A 19067-nucleotide genomic window follows, 5' to 3' on the forward strand; every position below is an offset into this window, starting at 1 on the left:
TAATATTATTTGACTCAAGTTTGAAGCCTATATGCGGTGTTTTGACTGAGATATTGTCAAAACAATCAAAAAGCCGGTGTACGGCAATTGTTAAAATTTGTACGGCGTTTTGCAGAATTATCAAACTTGTTATTTCTTTTCTCATTCCAGGTAATTATGCAATATGGCGAGGAGTTTTATTTGTGTGTATTGTTCAGGACAGAAGCCGATATTTCGGGAAATAATACAGGACATTGTGTGAACATGGCGGTAAAGAGTTGACAATTCATGTAAATATTTTACTGTTCTTCGTGTAGCACTTTGTACATATATAAATAAAATTATTTACATGTTTCCAGAAACCAAGGTAAGGCTCTATCGCTAATATATTCTACATAGTAAAGGTGGAACTCTTATATATACGCACGCAAAAAGAATTAACTTAAAAGAACAATTAACAATAGGGAAAATCTATGAAATCTTACCATCAACAAAGGCCGCCGCTTCAACTTTATCGCTTCAGCTATAATGCAATATCCGGTGGCGATGCATTGGAGATGATACACAGTGGTAACCATAGAGCGGTCCATGATTTATCTAATTATGTCATGTTGATAGCAATACAACGTGTATTCACACACACACACACACAAACACACACACACACACACACACATATATATATATATAAATGTGTTTGCTTATTATTTATTCTTACCAACATATTACTTAAATCAGGGACGCATATCTCAACAGAAATACTATTTATTATCTTCCGGATTCCGGATCCGTGTTCTTCCGGTTTTATTTACAACCCCCTTGTGCACAAGCTGACCTTGCTGGAACTGAGTTGAGTCTAGTTCGCTATATCCTATTCTTTCTATCATGGAGCAACAAAAAGAAAAATCTGAAAGGGCCGTTGTTTTGGCTGTAGATGGAAGCGAACAATCGAAGAAGGCATTCAATTGTAAGTAGTTACTAGTAGGCACAATATATCTTGGGTACTAAATTGCATCAAACTCGGTGATAAGGTTTAGCTATTTACGTCTGCATTCATTTTTCAAGATTTTCTTGTTTCAGGTTTATGATCGTGATCATATATAAAATGAAGCAGTTTAAGATGATTATCTGTCTATTAAATGTGGGTAGTATTGCTTAATATTATGGTTTCTAGGACCTATCGGTTATCTTTTCAACTGCCGCCAGATTCGAGGAATGCGGGTTGAAGTGGGCGGAGCGTTTGAGTAGGTAGAGATCTCCCATGCCTGCTGTTGATGATACGTCGCATGCGGACATGGACATGTTCGTTTATGTGGACAAACCAGTTCGTCAGTTTTTAAATGTAATATTTCAAACATATATCATGACGGACCTGCAAATGTTGATACATGCCTTGGAAGTCTTTGTCAAGGCTCGTCAGAAAACAATATAAAATCACCAGTCCGTCTTTATTTCATAAACGAACAACACCGGTTCAATATGGTCAAACCGTTTGGACTGCAAAAACGAAAATGGCCCATGAGTGTTAATATTTCTTTTACATGAACAGCAGTATTCGTAATTTTCGCATTGTGTCATATGCATTCATTTCCTGTCCCAAACTTAATATTTGTGATAATTTACGAATTTATTTTAGTTTTTAGGGTTAAAGTTGTCAAGCATAAAGGATAGTTTGACATTATCAAAAATATTGTGTCAATTCAAATAAAGTAGCAAACTATTTTCAATTTAACGTGTGTTTCCAGAAATACCTTTTTAATAAATGTGTTGAAAAAAAGATTGAAAAACTAGATAAGTAGTTTCTAATTTTGAACGTGATTAATCATAGATAAAAGAGTCTTCCTTGTGTTACACCAGGTTTCATAAAAGGTTGAAATGACTTTGGCTTTCTGGGCATTTGGGCTCCTTGGGTATATACAAATGTAGCCTTTTTACTGTACAGACAGGGATGCATCTTGTCGGCTGATGTAACTTACCAAGATTACTGAGATGTAAATTATTATAGTTACAAGCAAAATAAAATGTGAAGGGGCCAGTGTCTTCAACCACAGGCAAATCATGTCCAAATCATTATTACTAGGCATTCATTTTAATTGGATGTACATACACACAACTCTTAATTACAATTAGAAAATAATATACTTCACTTCTGCGATAAAAAATTGTAAATTTAAGGAATGCAACAATATTGAATAGTAAGAACTAAGTCTAAATTCTTAAATACTTCTAAGACCTGTGGCTCCTATAGTTTTAGCTGTAATTTACCTACGTTGACACCGTTAATTATACACTGGGACATGCTGGGTTAACTCTCACTAATCTCTGCCTAAGTGACCTTGACAGCTTGTAGGTGACTGTATATTTTGGTGAAGGGCATGGAGAGCACTTCACGATAGAGCAGTTAGTTTGTTTTATGTGACAGATATCCATAAATAAAACAAGTGTGATGACGTGTCAGATGTGCACTAATCAGATGTAGGTCATCAGGTACAGGTAAATCTATGTAAATTAGTGCTAGCTAGCATCAATTTAAGCAAATATTCCTTCACACGGCGACTTGTTGATGTGTTATAATCTCACTGCATCCATTGGATGCATTATAATTCCAAAATCTGCCATGCAATGAAGATATAACACATCTGAGAGTCCCTTGGACCCTACAAAACAAAATTACAGGGAAAACCCTGATAACCTCCCATCAAATGTAGTGTACATAATTAATCAGTTTGAGTATGAACTAGATGAGCACTTGAAATATATCATTTTAAAGAAAAAGTAAGGCTATGAAATCATGATTATGAACTGACTGTAAAAAAAGATTATATAAATCCTGTACATGCATGTTGTATGTAAGTTGTCAGAGTAAATCTTTGTATCTAGGTATCTCCTTATTCCTTAGGCCCCACAACTGGTCTTTGAGGTAGTACTGGTACGGAAAACCCAACTAAGTGTCTTAGTATAGTCATAAGAGGTCTAGCTACACAATACACATACCTCTACACTATAACTGTATGTGAAGAAAATATTTTTTTTATGATGGCATAGTGATAACACACATGCCTTTGACCTAGACAGCAGGGGTTCCATTCCCAATCAGACACAAAATCAAATTAGATTTGTTGTACTGAGCTGGAGACATTTTTTAATTCTAAAATACATGTACAAAAAAGTGAAAAATAAATGAAAAATACATACATTTTGTACCTACTAAAACATAAGTTGAGTTTTTCACTAAAATTAACCATTTCCATGGTAACACAAATATCTCATCAATTAGAATCTGTGAGTTGTGTACAAATCTGAAGTCCTGTTTATGTACAGCTTGTAGTGTAAGGATCATGAATATTCCCAAGCACTGTATTGACTATTAGTACTCTGGCTTTACTCAGCTGTGGTTTCCTAAAAAAATCAATAAACCATAAATAATTTCTGTACAGTTGCACAGTACTGATAGATTCTGTTAGATTTGTAGGGAATTGCATTTGAATTGAAATCTAATTATAGCTGGATTACAACCAGAAAGATCTCGAAGCTGCAATAAAAAAATTCTCAATTGTTTCATAGTTTATTTAATTCAGTTGTATTACCAAATTGAACCGCTCATGCATTATTTATTGTAAGGGTGAGTAGTAACAGTGAGCGTCCTTTTCGTGGTGACCTATCTAGGGTGACCTATATATAGGTTGACTTGCCACTAGAGAGATAAATGAACTGCTGTCTGTGGGAACACTGACCCTCAGGTATTGTTACACCAGTACATTGTTACACTGCTACAGATCTAGACTGGGATACAACAATGAAAAACTGGTGTCTCACCAGGTGGAGCTGTAGTGTTAGATATACTGTGATGTTTATAGCTACCAGAAATATATCTACAACAATACTACTAGTGCTCTGGCAGGCATTCAGAAACTAAGGAATGGGTTAATATTGAGTACTTGTCTACAAGGTTAAATTTCCTGCTCTGTATAAAAAAAAAGATGGAAATCTGTCTGGTACATGTATACATGGCAACCTCTTAAGAAAGGCATTTCATTCTTGTAATTACAAAATTCACTGACGAGGCATTTCGTTCTTGTAATTACAAAATTCACTGACCGGGTCAAATGGAGCCACCTTGGCACAGGTGTAATGTAATACACTGGTTAGCACGAATGGTGATGGACTCCTCTCTGAAGGCATGGTGACTGCATGTGGTTCTCTCTCACCAAACCTCAGGCCAAGGGGTGGGGATGTTTTGTTTATGTAATCAGGCCAGGGTAAAATTGTCAGGGATTTCCAGGGTTTTAGAGGGATGACTGCTCAAATATGGGATAAATTTGACGCTGATTGGAATCCGAAAAAAAATATACCAAAGTGAGATTTAGGGCCAGGGAAATCTTGATATTCCGGGGCCTTGCGGCCTTATCCGGGATGGTTAACACCTACGTTCATAAAAGTTAAGGAAGATGTATCAAGCATTAGAATTGGCACAATCCATGTCTTTACGGGGAAGTCACATGCTGAGCATGTAGAATTATCACATTTGATGTCTTTAAAGTGAAGTAACAGACTGAGCATGTAGAATTGGCACATTGCATGTCTTTAAGGGGAAGTAACAGGCTTAGCATGTAGAATTGGCACATTGCATGTCTGTATTATCATTGAGGAATTGGTCGAGCTGCCTTGCCTGATAATATTATAACTGAGGAATTGGTCGAGCTGCCTGATAATAGTTGGTAAAAGATCAATACTGTGTGATGGAACTTTATCACAATTTCCCGTTGATTGTTCTCTGTTGAAGAGAAAACCTATAACCTGGAACAGTCCTCAGGGACACTTTACTGGTGTTCTGTAGCAGCAAAACATCAATAAAAGTAAAATAGCTGATACTGATACACTAACTGATCCCTATCATGTAATAGAATAAGGAAATCATGTTAATATATATATGCCCCTCAGAGAGAAAAAAACATGTGCTTTTTAAACGAACATTAATGTTCGGTTATTTGAGGAAAGAAATATGCCTGTCCAGGAGAAGAGTTCACCTGTCCTGAAACCAGGTAAATTATACACCTAGTCTTTGGTTAGATGTTCACTTGTCCTGAGTAAAAGTTACACCTGTTCTAGGTAAGAGTTACACCTGTCCTGGGCAAAAGTAACTCCTGTCTTGGGTAAGAGTTACACCTGGCTTTAATAAGAGTTACACCTGTTTTTGGTAAGAGTTACACCTGTCTTGGATAAGAGTTACACCTGTCTTGGATAAGAGTTACACCTGTCTTGGATAAGAGTTACACCTGTCTTGGATAAGAGTTACACCTGTTTTGGGTAAGAGTTACACCTGGCTTTGATAAGAGTTACACCTGTCTTGGATAAGAGTTACACCTGTCTTGGGTAAGAGTTACATTGTCGTGGATAAGAGTTACACTTGTTCTAGGTAAGAGTTACATCTATTCTAGGTAAGAGTTACATCTGTTCTAGGTAAGAGTTACACCAGGATAAGTGTTATACCTGTCCTGGATAAGTGTTACACCTGTCCTGGATAAGTGTTACACCTGTCCTGGATAAGTGTTACACCCTGTTACACCTGTCCTGGATAAGTGTTACACCCTGTTACACCTGTCCTGGATAAGTGTTACACCCTGTTACACTTGTCCTGGATAAGTGTTACACCTGTCCTGGATAAGTGTTACACCTGTTACACCTGTCCTGGATAAGTGTTACACCCTGTTACACCTGTCCTGGATAAGTGGTACACTCTGTTACACCTGTCATGGATAAGTGTTACACCTGTCATGGATAAGTGTTACACCTGTCATGGATAAGTGTTACACCCTGTTACACCTGTCCTGGATAAGTGTTACACCCTGTTACACCTGTCATGGATAAGTGTTACACCCTGTTACACCTGTCATGGATAAGTGTTACACCTGTCATGGATAAGTGGTACACCTGTTACACCTGTCCTGGATAAGTGTTGCACCTGTCATGGATAAGTGTTGCACCCTGTTACACCTGTCCTGGATAAGTGGTACACCCTGTTACACTTGTCCTGGATAAGTGTTGCACCTGTCATGGATAAGTGTTACACCCTGTTACACCTGTCCTGGATAAGTGTTACACCCTGTTACACCTGTCATGGATAAGTGTTACACCCTGTTACACCTGTCATGGATAAGTGTTGCACCCTGTTACACCTGTCCTGGATAAGTGGTACACCTGTTACACCTGTCCTGGATAAGTGTTGCACCTGTCATGGATAAGTGGTACACCCTGTTACACCTGTCCTGGATAAGTGTTACACCTGTTACACCTGTCCTGAATAAGTGGTACACCTGTCATGGAAAAGTGTTGCAGGCTTATTGCCTAAGGTCATGTTACATTGCAAATGGATATGAAATGGTCTAGGTAGGGAATAGTTTAACAACTTCACATTATAAAACACAGGTCGTGGATACTAGTGAAAAGTTACTACTTCCACTCAAGGTTAACTATTCTATATATAGTAGAAAAGGAATTACTTGAATAGTGGAGACTGATTACAACCCTCTAGTTTGGCTTGAGAAAACCAAACTGAAAAACCAGAGACTGACCTCAAATTCTTCAAATGATCAGTTCTTTTGACCACCAGATATGTTGTGTTTACTATGTATATCTATAACTGCTGTTAAGTTAAAAGATTTAAGATACTTTAACTTTTTAAAAGCTAATTTGATTGATATTAAATATATTTGATATCTTCAACTGAATTCTAAATAAATTTTCAGAAATCCATGTTATATATACAAGTACATAGACTGTATATGCATAATACCTATAGATATACAGGTAACAGTAGTTCTATAAATAAGAACAATGATTAATTTTAAACATATATACACTGTACTGTATATATTCATGCATAATCTACAGACATAGCAAGATGGATACATGTATGCATAAAAGACTGATTGTATGCTAATGAGAGTTGATATGTATTATGGTCATACATATAACAGCAACTAAGTTATCAAAGCTGGCTTAGTGTTACAGCTTGTGTCACTGTAACTGTACCAACACTACCTTCACTGAGGACCTCGTAAATATCCAGATCAAAGAACGTCTTCCTTCTATTAGGTCATCTGAGAGAAACTTGGTGACTTTTTCCAATCTGTCTTTGGTTTTCATTTTTTAACATATCGACTTAATTCTTGCCAAAGGCCAGACTACATTGTAAACTATATAGTCCCCTACACACAGGAGCTTACATGTTACATGGGCCAAAAGTGTCAAATAAATTTGAATTTCAAAAATCTTACTCAGATGACCCAAATACAGTACTAGTAGAATCATACTCTTCGTGATGGAAAGGTCTTATAAGGTTTGTATATACCCCTGGGTTTCACGCTTCCCCATGGGGAAGAGGTAAACTTCAATAGAGTTGATATATGAAAAACAAATTGACTGAAATTTCAAAAATCTTCTTCTCATCAAATTTACAAATTTATACAGGGAAATGACATCTTGAGCAGTTTGTGAGTGAAGACTCTGATTAGAATTATAACCCTGAGGTGAAAAGCTAATTTCATATGAACATTTTAAGTCTGCATGGCTCACCCTTAGGGACTACAAAGGAGCAGGGCCCAGGGCCAAAGGTCAGATTTCAACAAACTTCATCTTTTATGTTATAATTAGCAACAAATACTTTTCATTATTGGAAGGGTCTTGAGATATATGTACCATCAACAATACGGACTTTAGTACTCTTTTATCCGCAGAAGCTTGTATTTTTGGGTGTATTTATTTTATTTTTTTCAATTTTCTGTTGAAATTGATTCAGCCTTGATTGGCATTATGAAATTATGATTGAATCTTATGAAGAGTTTGAATATGTATTGAAACTGAAAACTTTATTGCATGCTCCTTCCTTGGAATGGGATGAAATTTAATGGAGTTTGAAATTCAAAACTGGTTGGAATTACATTTCAGTCTGATCAGGAAAACAAAATGGGTGACATGCAATGATGCATGCAGACAGCCATCTTGGATTTGGACAGTTGAAGTTTGTTAAAACACTATGTTGCTTGAGAAGTACAGCAAAGATTTTTCTTAAATTTCAAATGTAGTTTCCCTGTGGTTCCTGGCTCAATTTTGAGTCTGATCGAAAAACAGGATGACTGACAACTGGTAGCTGTTTTGAATTTTGACAGTTGATATGTTGGTTTTGCAGATTTCTACAGAAGAAACAGGAAGGATTTAAAAAATGTCATATGTAGCCTAGGATCCCATGTGTCCCTAGTTTTTCTCATTCAATTAAAGTCATTGGAAAAACAAAATGGCTGACAGGTGGCCATGTTGGATTTTGCCCTAGACTTGGTCCCTGAATTAGTTGTTTCAATTCATCAATCTTTAGTTTGATTGCAAACGCAGGCAGCCATCCTAAATTTTGACAGTTGAATTTCGTGATTACTATTTCTTGTTCAGAAAAAGCTATTCTTATATCAGTAAAGATCAGTCTAGTATGGGCTCATTGTATTACCACTCTTGTTAAAAGTACCCTATATTTGTACCTCATTATAGCCAGTTCTCCCTAAAATAAGTACCCTATATTTGTACCTCATTATAGCCAGTCCCCCCCACCCTAAAATTAGTACCATATATTTGTACTTCATATTATAGCCTGACCCCCTCCCTAAAATAAGTACCCTATATTTGTATCTCATTATAGCCAGTTCTCCTCCCTAAAATAAGTACCCTATATTTGTATCTCATTATAGCCAGTTCTCCTCCCTAAAATAAGTACCCTATATTTGGACCTCATTATAGCCAGTCCCCCTCCCTAAAATAAGTACCCTATATTTGTACCTCATTATAGCCAGTTCTCCCTAAAATAAATACCCTATATTTGTACCTCATTATAGCCAGCCCCCCTCCCTAAAATAAATACCCTATATTTGTACCTCATTATAGCCAGTCCCCCTCCCTAAAATAAGTACCCTATATTTGTACCTCATTATAGCCAGTTCTCCTCCCTAAAATAAGTACCCTATATTTGTACCTCATTATAGCCAGTCCCCCTCCCTAAAATAAATACCCTATATTTGTACCTCATTATAGCCAGTTCTCCTCCCTAAAATAAGTACCCTATATTTGTACCTCATTATAGCCAGTCCCCCTCCCTAAAATAAGTGCCCTATATTTGTACCTTGTATTATAGCTAGTCCCCCTCCCTAAAATAAATACCCTATATTTGTACCTCATTATAGCCAGTTCTCCTCCCTAAAATAAGTACCCTATATTTGTACCTCATTATAGCCAGTCCCCTCCCTAAAATAAGTACCCTATATTTGTACTTTATTATAGCCAGTCCCCCTCCCTAAAATAAATACCCTATACTTGTACCTCATTATAGCCAGTTCCCCTCCCTAAAATAAGTACCCTATATATTTGTACCTCATTATAGCCAGTCTCCCTCCCTAAAATAAGTACCCTATATTTGTACCTCATTATAGCCAGTTCTCCTCCCTAAAATAAGTGCCCTATATTTGTACCTCATTATAGCCAGTCTCCCTCCCTAAAATAAGTACCCTATATTTGTACCTCATTATAGCCAGTCTCCCTCCCTAAAATAAGTACCCTATATTTGTACCTCATTATAGCCAGTCTCCCTCCCTAAAATAAGTACCCTATATTTGTACCTCATTATAGCCAGTTCTCCTCCCTAAAATAAGTGCCCTATATTTGTACCTCATTATAGCCAGTTCTCCTCCCTAAAATAAGTGCCCTATATTTGTACCTCATTATAGCCAGTTCTCCCTAAAATAAGTACCCTATATTTGTACCTCATTATAGCCAGTTCTCCTCCCTAAAATAAGTGCCCTATATTTGTACCTCATTATAGCCAGTTCTCCTCCCTAAAATAAGTACCCTATATTTGTACCTCATTATAGCCAGTTCCCCTCCCTAAAATAAGTACCCTATATTTGTACCTCATTATAGCCAGTCTCCCTCCCTAAAATAAGTACCCTATATTTGTACCTCATTATAGCCAGTTCTCCTCCCTAAAATAAGTACCCTATATTTGTTCTTTATTATAGCCAGTTCCCCTCCCTAAAATAAGTACCCTATATTTGTACCTCATTATAGCCAGTCTCCCTCCCTAAAATAAGTACCCTATATTTGTACCTCATTATAGCCAGTTCCCCTCCCTAAAATAAGTACCCTATATTTGTACCTCATTATAGCCAGTCTCCCTCCCTAAAATAAGTACCCTATATTTGTACCTCATTATAGCCAGTCCCCCTCCCTAAAATAAGTACCCTATATTTGTTCTTTATTATAGCCAGTTCCCCTCCCTAAAATAAGTACCCTATATTTGTACCTCATTATAGCCAGTCCCCCTCCCTAAAATAAGTACCCTATATTTGTTCTTCATTATAGCCAGTTCCCCTCCCTAAAATAAGTACCCTAATTGTGTACCTCATTATAGCCAGTACCCCTCCCTAAAATTAATACCCTATGTACCTTGTTTAGTATGAGTTCCCCTCATATGGCTTGACATTAAATGCTATGTTCTAGAATAAAGTAGTTTAGAATAGGTGTGCCCACGGTCACCTGTCAGAACAACAGGTGAGAGTGTCTGGTTATAAATTAAATAGATGGTAGAAATTAACATGCTGTGATGTATTAATGTGTGGAATAGACTTGTTCTGTTGGTTTGTGGAGGGTGATGTGGCTGGCTATACGAATTATCTGCTTGAAGTGCAGGAATTAACGTTCTCTTACCCTTGTACATACAGAAGGCCGATAGTTGTGTATTAAGGTATAGGTAGTATGGCTCATAAAGAGTTAATGAGGTTGCTTAGTTCCTGATGAAATCAATTTTATTTACAGTATACATTCTTAGAAAGACAAGATTAATGAGATTTTTACTAAAAAAAACTTGGTATAAAGTTAACATTTCTAACAAAACATCAAAAGTGTACAGGTATGTGCTAATGTTGTTGTTGTTTTTTTTATGGAAGGGGGGGGGGGGGCATGGAGAATAATGCTGTAGAGTACTATGGTAGCTACCTAGTACTCACCATGAGTGACTCATGATCAGATATATACCAGTATATGTGGCACTAGCCTCAGGACTTAACTGGTCCAGCTGTATGTTGTATAAACTTGATCCTGGCCATTGTAACATTGAACAGTGAAGCTCTGGTGAAATAATTACATGTCTATTAAAACTGCATTGTATTTTATATATCAAATTAATAAGATTGTGTTAACATACTTAACAAACAGATATCTACCAGTGTTTACTACACACATATATCTACCAGTGTTTACTACACACATATATCTACCAGTGTTTACAACAGATATCTACCAGTGTTTACTACACAGATACCTACCAGTGTTTACTACATACAGATATCTACCAGTATTTACTACACAGATATCTACCAGTGTGTACTACACAGATATCTACCAGTGTTTACTACACACAGACATCTACCAGTGTTTACTCCACACAGACATCTACCAGTGTTTACTACACACAGATATCTACCAGTGTTTACTACACACAGATATCTACCAGTGTTTACTACAGATTTCTACCAGTGTTTACTACACACAGATATCTACCGGTGTTTACTACACACAGATATCTACCAGTGTTAACTACAGATATCTACCAGTGTTTACTACACACAGATATCTACCAGTGTTTACTACATAGACATCTACCAGTGTTTACTACACAGATATCTACCAGTTTTACTACACAGATATCTACCAGTGTTTACTACACACAGGTATCTACAAGTGTTTACTACACAGACATCTACCAGTGTCTACTACACACAGATATCTATCAGTGTTTACTACACACAGATATCCCCACCCAATAACCATACATAGCATGTATAGGCATGAAAAGATACATACAATCATGATGTTCAATCACTTACTAAAATGATGTCGCATCTTTACCGCTATTTTCTATGTAAACATCTATCCTAGCTTTACTTGTAGTTTCGTATCCATATGTCTCATTTTTAGCTCACCTGGACCGAAGGTCCGGTGAGCTTATGCCATGGTGCGGCGTCCGTCGTCCGTCGTCCGTCCGTCAACATTTGCTTCAAATCGCTACTAGTCAGAAAGTTCTTATTGGATTTTGACCAAATTTGGTCAGAAACATCCTTGGCAGAAGGGGATAAGATTTTGCATAAATGGTGACTCTGACCCCCAAGGGGCCTGAGGGGCGGGGTCCAATAGGGGAAATTGAGGCAATTCCTTTAAATCGCTACTAGTCATAAAGTTATGAATGGATTTGAACCCAATTTGGTCCGAAACATCCTTTGGGGAAGGGGAACAGATTTTGCATAAATGGTGACTCTGACCCCCAAGGGGCCAAAGGGGCGGGGCCTAATGGGGAAATAGAGGTAATTCCTTCAAATCGCTACTAGTCATAAAGTTATGAATGGATTTGAACCCAATTTGGTCAGAAACATCCTTTGGGGAAGGGGAACAGATTTTGCATAAATGATTACTCTGACCCCCAAGGGTCCAAAGGGGCGGGGCCTAATGGGGAAATAGAGGTAATTCCTTAAAATCGCTACTACTTATAAAGTTATGAATGGATTTGAACCCAATTTGGTAAGAAACATTCTTGGGGGAAGGGGAACAGATTTTGCATAAATGGTGACTCTGACCCCCGAGGGGCAAAAGGGGCGGGGCCCCATATGGGAAATAGAGGTAATTCCTTTAAATCACTACTAGTCATAAAGTTATAAATGCATGTTGTAAACTCAGAGAGTCTGGACTTCATTATTTCTTTAAAGCAGTTGGGATCCCCACGCTATAACCATAAATAGCATTGTTTGAGGTTAACAAACAAAAGGAATTGAACATGAACATTATTTTGACATTTGGTCAAATCCAACCAGGTGAGCGATACAGGCCCTATGGGCCTCTTGTTGTTGTGTGTGTTGAAAAGTCGGAATCAGAAATCAATAACTTACAAAAGATTTAATTGTCTCTTTAGATGTCATATTTCATATTTTTGTATCAAAATATGTAATCAAATCAACGATCACGTGATCCGTCTGTGCACGTCTGATCACATGATCAATTGGTCAAAATGGGAGTGCCTTTTGGATACAGGCTTCATCCGAAACTCTGTAGTGTGATGTTTGTCACTAAGAGTATTTATCAACACGAATTAAGGCAAGTTGCTTACAAGTTGTTAATCTGTTTGTTCACATGTTTACCTTGTTTTTTCTTTAATTACTTAGGACTAAACTTTGTTTACAATTAACGTTATTGATTCAGAGCCTGATCAGACCACAGGTGCCTGACTCGTTTTATAAAATAATAACATGGCTAACTCCTGTAACGTATGCAGACATACAGCGTACAATGTGTCTGTCAAAGGTATTGTTCAAAACTGTAAAACTTCTTACATTGTAGAGATGGAACACACATATATATATACACACACACATTTATACTGACAATGTTATTATAATACAGTATGTACAGGATTAACAAAATATGATCCTTTGACAGGCGGCTCATAATACAAAAAACACAATATAAATCATCATAATTATAATTGTATAGCTCTATTTTTTCGTTGAAAGAACATTGTTTGTGTTTGGTAATTTCCATTGTTCATTTAATTCATACTCAAAAGTTGTAACTATGACTAGGTGCTGTCATGTATTCAACATATCAACAATTATATGTGTTCTTGTTATTTCTGTTTCTAATTGAATTACATGTATACTTAAGTGCACAGATTAATTCTTAAATGTAAAAATACATTGTAAATGTTTAATACAAATTTAACCTGTCATGTTAAACAATATGATTGGAACCATGTGAATAACAACACTATTCTAATACACAACACTGTGACAACAGTACAATTGACAGTTGTTTGTAGATCAGTATAATAATTAGTCTTTGATAATGCAATTCAATAGTACATGTACTAGTCTCTGTGAACTGGACAAGTGGAAGTTTGAAACTTAATTGGACAGTTAAGACCGTCATCAGGATGGTTAAAAGCATTATGTTCATCAGGACGTTTTAAACACTTAAGTATGAATGTTAACTACTAAAACAGAAATTTGTTTGAAACACTTAAGTAGAAATGTTTAACTATTTAAGTGGAAGCCTGTTTAAACAATAAGTAGAAATGTTAAACAACCTAACTAAAAGTGTTGATTTTAAACACTTAAGTAGATATGTTTAAATACTTTAGTAGAAGTTTGTTTGAAACTTCAATATGGTTAAAACCATTGTGTACATCAAGACAGTTAAACCATTACACTGTGTGTCCATCAGGATTGAAAACCATTTCATCTAATTGGCTTTAAAATCTTGAGAAGAAACGTTTAACTACTCAAAATCTCACTCTTGAATGTATCTATCAACAATCATGTTGATATCAGTTTAATCATTCTTCTTGCTTTATTTCAAATATCACCTTTTCATCTGATTAACGCCTCCCTCAGTACTTTCAGTACTTTGATTAATTTCTGATATCTTTCAGATGATATATATATAGATATATCTTGCTTAAATGTTTCCCCAGTTTCCCTTTATATGCATTGTTTTCTTACTGTTTCAGGGTACATGGAAAATATTCAAAGAGATGGAGATCATGTCTTTGTGCTGACTGTTGGAGATTTTTCTCAAAAGATTAACTTTGGAATTTTACGTAAGTCAATGCTTTTTTAGCTAGCCCTAGTGGATAGGCAAACCAGTGACCGTCTTAGATTTTAACATTTAAAGATATGAATTTAAAAAAAAAATGTATTGAGATTATTTGTTGATCCTCTTTCTGTTGCTTTGGATGCTGAATTTGTTACAGATCAGTATGTTTATATTTGTGACGGATCAGAATTGTTTATATTTGTGACGGATCAGAATTGTTTATATTTGTGACTAATCAGTATAGTCATATTTGTGACTGAACAAGTACAGTACAGCCATATTTGTGATAGATCGGATCAGTACGGTCGTTAGCTAACCTGCTGGAAGGGCAAATGAGCTTTGTTCAAATAAATGATCTTGACCTTCATTTAAAGTCACAGGGATCAAATAGGCTATAATCTTCAAACAACTTCTTCTCAATAACCATGAGGCCCAGGGACTTATATATTGGGCATGTAACATGCTGGGGTGATCATCATCAAGAGCTACCAAGATTGTTCAAATGAATAGCCTTAACTTACATTAAAGGTCACAGGCTAGGGGTCAAATAGGTTTAAATATTAAAACAATGATTTCTCAATAGCCAAGAGGCTCTTGAGACCTGATAATAGGTCAATAGTATGCAGGAATGAAGGACTAGAAAATTTATTGACATGAATAAATTTAGCCAACACTGGTATTTGAATAAAGTGGTAATCAGCATATATAGTATCTGCAGAAATGACCTAGATCAACTTTAAAGTTGCTTTTAGCCAGATGAGCTTTTATTTATATTTGTGATGGATCAGTAGTTATATTTGTGAATTAAGAATGCCTTTTAGAACAGATAATTATATAATTAGTAATAGGAAAGGGGAGGAAAAGCAAAAAAATATATTATGTGTATGTGATTGCATGTATTATGTTTCTGATGTATTAGTAAGTCACAACATTATGCAAATTATTTTTTTTGTGCATTTGTCAATTAATTTGAATCAATTCAGTTTCTTCATATAACTCTCAGAAAAAAATTGACAATAAACATCTCACTACAAGGTATAATTTGGAAACAAGTTTAGGATTTTATATAACAACATTATCTAATTTGATGTTGGCTTTTACAACATTGATTCTATCAGATATTGGATGATCACACAAATAAAATATCTGCATTTAGAAGAAAAAAGTTCAATGTTAATGCAGAGACTATATAGGATTTTATATGAAAATTGTTTTTTGTTCACAGCTGGGAACTATTCAGAAGAACGGCTCAAAGAAATCATTGAACAAGTACAAGCTGAAAGCAACAAGGTTGAAGTAATGTTAGCTGATTTTGTGGAACAACTCCGTGCTAAACGAGTATGTAAAAAAACATGTATTATTATTATTCTTTTTCTGCGTTATTATATTTGACAGTACAACATGGCATAGTAAGAACATGCAGAGATGTACAATATTTGGGGTAACATTCAGATTGGTGGATGAATTGATAGAAGTTATCAATCACATCTCTCCTCAAAATCACACAAGCCTCCATGTATGTTTGATAACATCGCTGATGAAGTACATCAGTAATGCTCATTTTGATTGGTGGAAAATTTCATACATAAGGGCAGTAATTTTGAATCTCCGCTAGCTTAGGCCAGAGCCGATGACTATATCTGGCAAGGGTTCGTGGAGTATAACGCAATCAGACGTCATGACTAGCCAAGATGGGTAAATTGAAGCATTACACTGTTTTCCTACTAATTAACTTTTGCAATGTTCAGAGAGCTATCAAAGTGTACATGAAGGTTCCTCACAGCTCACAGCTTGGACTGCCTCGACCTCTAGCTTGAGACCTTTAGTGTGCTGATAGAGTATAGGGAAATACTATTAGTTCCGTCTTTTCCTGATTTAGTTTAAGCATATTGGAATTCATCCAGGTACTGATGTCATTTAGACAGGCTTCTAGACTTGCTGTTGTGTCCCAGTTGCCTTGTGGTGTAGATTTGCTTGTTGTTATGACAATGGTACTGAATGCTATGACGACAACAAATTTTCCTGATTGGTTTAGACTCCTTGATGAAGGTTTCTCATTTCCAAAAGATTTAGACGAAGTAAAGAAAGATGAGATCAGTCTAGTATTGATCCAATAAACAATCGATTGTGGGTCACCAGGATCACTCCGACATCTGTTTTAATAACAAAAATCATACATTTTTTTTATTTCAGATCCATGGCGAAGCAGCACATATTCCAGAGAAAAATGTTGGTGCAGGCATTTGTGAATTTGCAGAGAAACACAATGCATCTATGATCTGTATGGGGACCCGTGGCCTGGGGACTATGAGGCGGACTGTGCTTGGAAGTGTCAGCGATTTTGTTGTCCACCACTCACGTTGTCCATGCATTATTGTCCACTAACCATAGACTGATTTATGTCCTGTTGTTAATAATCATGTGATCTTCTTGTGGGGCGACAGTTTGGTGTACAATCTCATACCTAACTTTTTAATATTACCTTTTTGATAATCAGTCTTTTGTGAAAGTGAAAAGACATGCATATCTTCCACATCGGTAGTTTTTATTTCGGCTTATTATCATCAAATGTCCGTGGTCCTTCTGTAAACAATTTTGTTATCGCTATTTCATAAAAAGTACAGGAAAGATTTTTCTAAAACATGATGTTTAGGGTCCCCTTGGTCCCATTCAACTTTGAGTCTGATCCAGAAATACAACTTTGAATTTTGACAATTGAAGTTTGTTATCTTGAGAAGTAATATGTAGGTTACCCTTGGTCCCTAGTTGTGCCTATGTGATTTCGAGTCCGATTGGAAAACAACATGACTGAGAGGTATTGGAATTTGTCTGTGTTATCTCTGTTATGTACGTATACCTGATCCTATGGGATCACTGGTTATTTGAGCTTTGTATACAATGCCAAATCATTAAAATTGAAGCCCACATAATTCACATGATTATTAGCAGCAGTAAGTCCTCTAGTGTTGTTGACCTGATAGTGACTGTAGGGAGAACGTCTCCAGTAGATATGCACCCAGAATTTTTATATCATCACTCATAGTGAGAACAGATTAACACCTTAAACAAATATTTGGGCATTGGGCAAAAAAGACCCATACACACCTTTTTAGTGTTGATTTCAGATAATGCTTCATTTTCTGATCCAATATATGGTATGTTAAATTCGACTCGACAAAAGAGCTAACCCCATTTCCATTGGCTAAATTGTCAAGAATTGAGATATATGAATTTCTCTGGTTTGTGAGATTGGATATCTTGTCTGTGAGCAAATGGAAACGAGGTTAGAATATGTTAGTATGTATCACATTTAAACCTATCATTGATACAACCTATTATAAATAAAGAATTATTGAATATTAGATAGGTAAATGTCTCCAGATATGAGAACATCACGTGACATTTAATAGTATCACATTTGATATGGCTCTTGATCACACAAATTAGTATTGTGCTTCAAATGTTACCATGCAATGTCTTTGTGCAATGATAAGGATTTGTACAAGTTAGTATGTCCTCGTCAAAATCATCAAATCGCTGGTATAAGAAAACGATTGTGTTCTCCTATACTGACATTTACTTCACCAATAATATTGTTTTCTGGCATAATATATTACCAAGATAAAATGAAGCTGTTTTTATGATGACTGGCATTGAACATTGTTCTTGTGAAAGTGCTATTCTTTTAATTGAAACTTTACACATATTATACGTATACATATTATACGCATTTAGTTATACAACATATACATACTGTTGACTATGATATTGGATATTCCAGCAGGTTACTTGATGTAGCTTCTGCGGGTGGTTATATTGTTGCATGTGCATAGTTACACTGTTAGTTGTGTTTTATACAATAATATAATTTAGTTATCATTTAGCAAACTATAACAAATTACTTTTAAGTGTAGCTTTTAAAACCTTGTCAGGTACCTCTATGTTCTCTTTTTACATTCCATCAGTATTTTCTCTTTTGACAGGAATGACTCCTCTAGTAGGTGGGGCATAATCGGTTTTACATGCATGCTACAAGGTGGTGGGCTTCTAGACAAACTTATTGATTATGTAATTATAATTAAATGCAGCTGATAAATAGAATCAAGATACTGCAGATTGTAACTCATTTTATACTGTAAATCCTGCAATTTAACACAGATTTGTGTTTATATATATGTAATCAGAACTATGAAGCTTGTATGTAGTTGTAAATTGATTTGCTAATTCAGTGATTAATTTTGCTTGTATTTGAAAATAAGACAAATGTTTCGTCATGAAATACAAAATTGTAGCTTATGAGAAATCAAGAAACAAATTCCCCTTCAAACAGAGGTGGATCTGAAACATTTTGAATGTAGCTTGCTATGCATTTTTAAAGATTTTTTGTAATAAACTTCTAATTGGTGATCTGG

At 35.9% G+C, this 19067-nt stretch overlaps 1 protein-coding gene across 1 annotated transcript; it reads left to right on the forward strand.

Annotated features, from left to right (window-relative positions):
* Nucleotides 1–786: 786 nt before the first annotated feature.
* Nucleotides 787–19067, forward strand: LOC117331378 (universal stress protein PHOS32-like). Its single transcript, XM_033890077.1, has 4 exons — nucleotides 787–946; nucleotides 14570–14659; nucleotides 15881–15993; nucleotides 16849–19067. Exons 1-4 carry the CDS (start codon nucleotides 865–867, stop codon nucleotides 17038–17040), a joined length of 477 nt encoding a protein of 158 aa, XP_033745968.1. The 5' UTR covers nucleotides 787–864; the 3' UTR covers nucleotides 17041–19067.

This window comes from Pecten maximus, chromosome 7 (genome assembly GCF_902652985.1).
Source record: "Pecten maximus chromosome 7, xPecMax1.1, whole genome shotgun sequence".
NCBI lineage: Eukaryota > Metazoa > Mollusca > Bivalvia > Pectinida > Pectinidae > Pecten > Pecten maximus.

Excerpts from the sequence above, each read along its gene's own strand:
- LOC117331378 (XM_033890077.1), top strand. The coding sequence starts at position 865 with ATGGAGCAACAAAAAGAAAAATCTGAAAGGGCCGTTGTTTTGGCTGTA. Across the intron at positions 14,660-15,880 it reads GATTAACTTTGGAATTTTAC|CTGGGAACTATTCAGAAGAA; the intron begins GTAAGTCAATGC and ends TTTTGTTCACAG. Across the intron at positions 15,994-16,848 it reads AACAACTCCGTGCTAAACGA|ATCCATGGCGAAGCAGCACA; the intron begins GTATGTAAAAAA and ends TTTTTATTTCAG.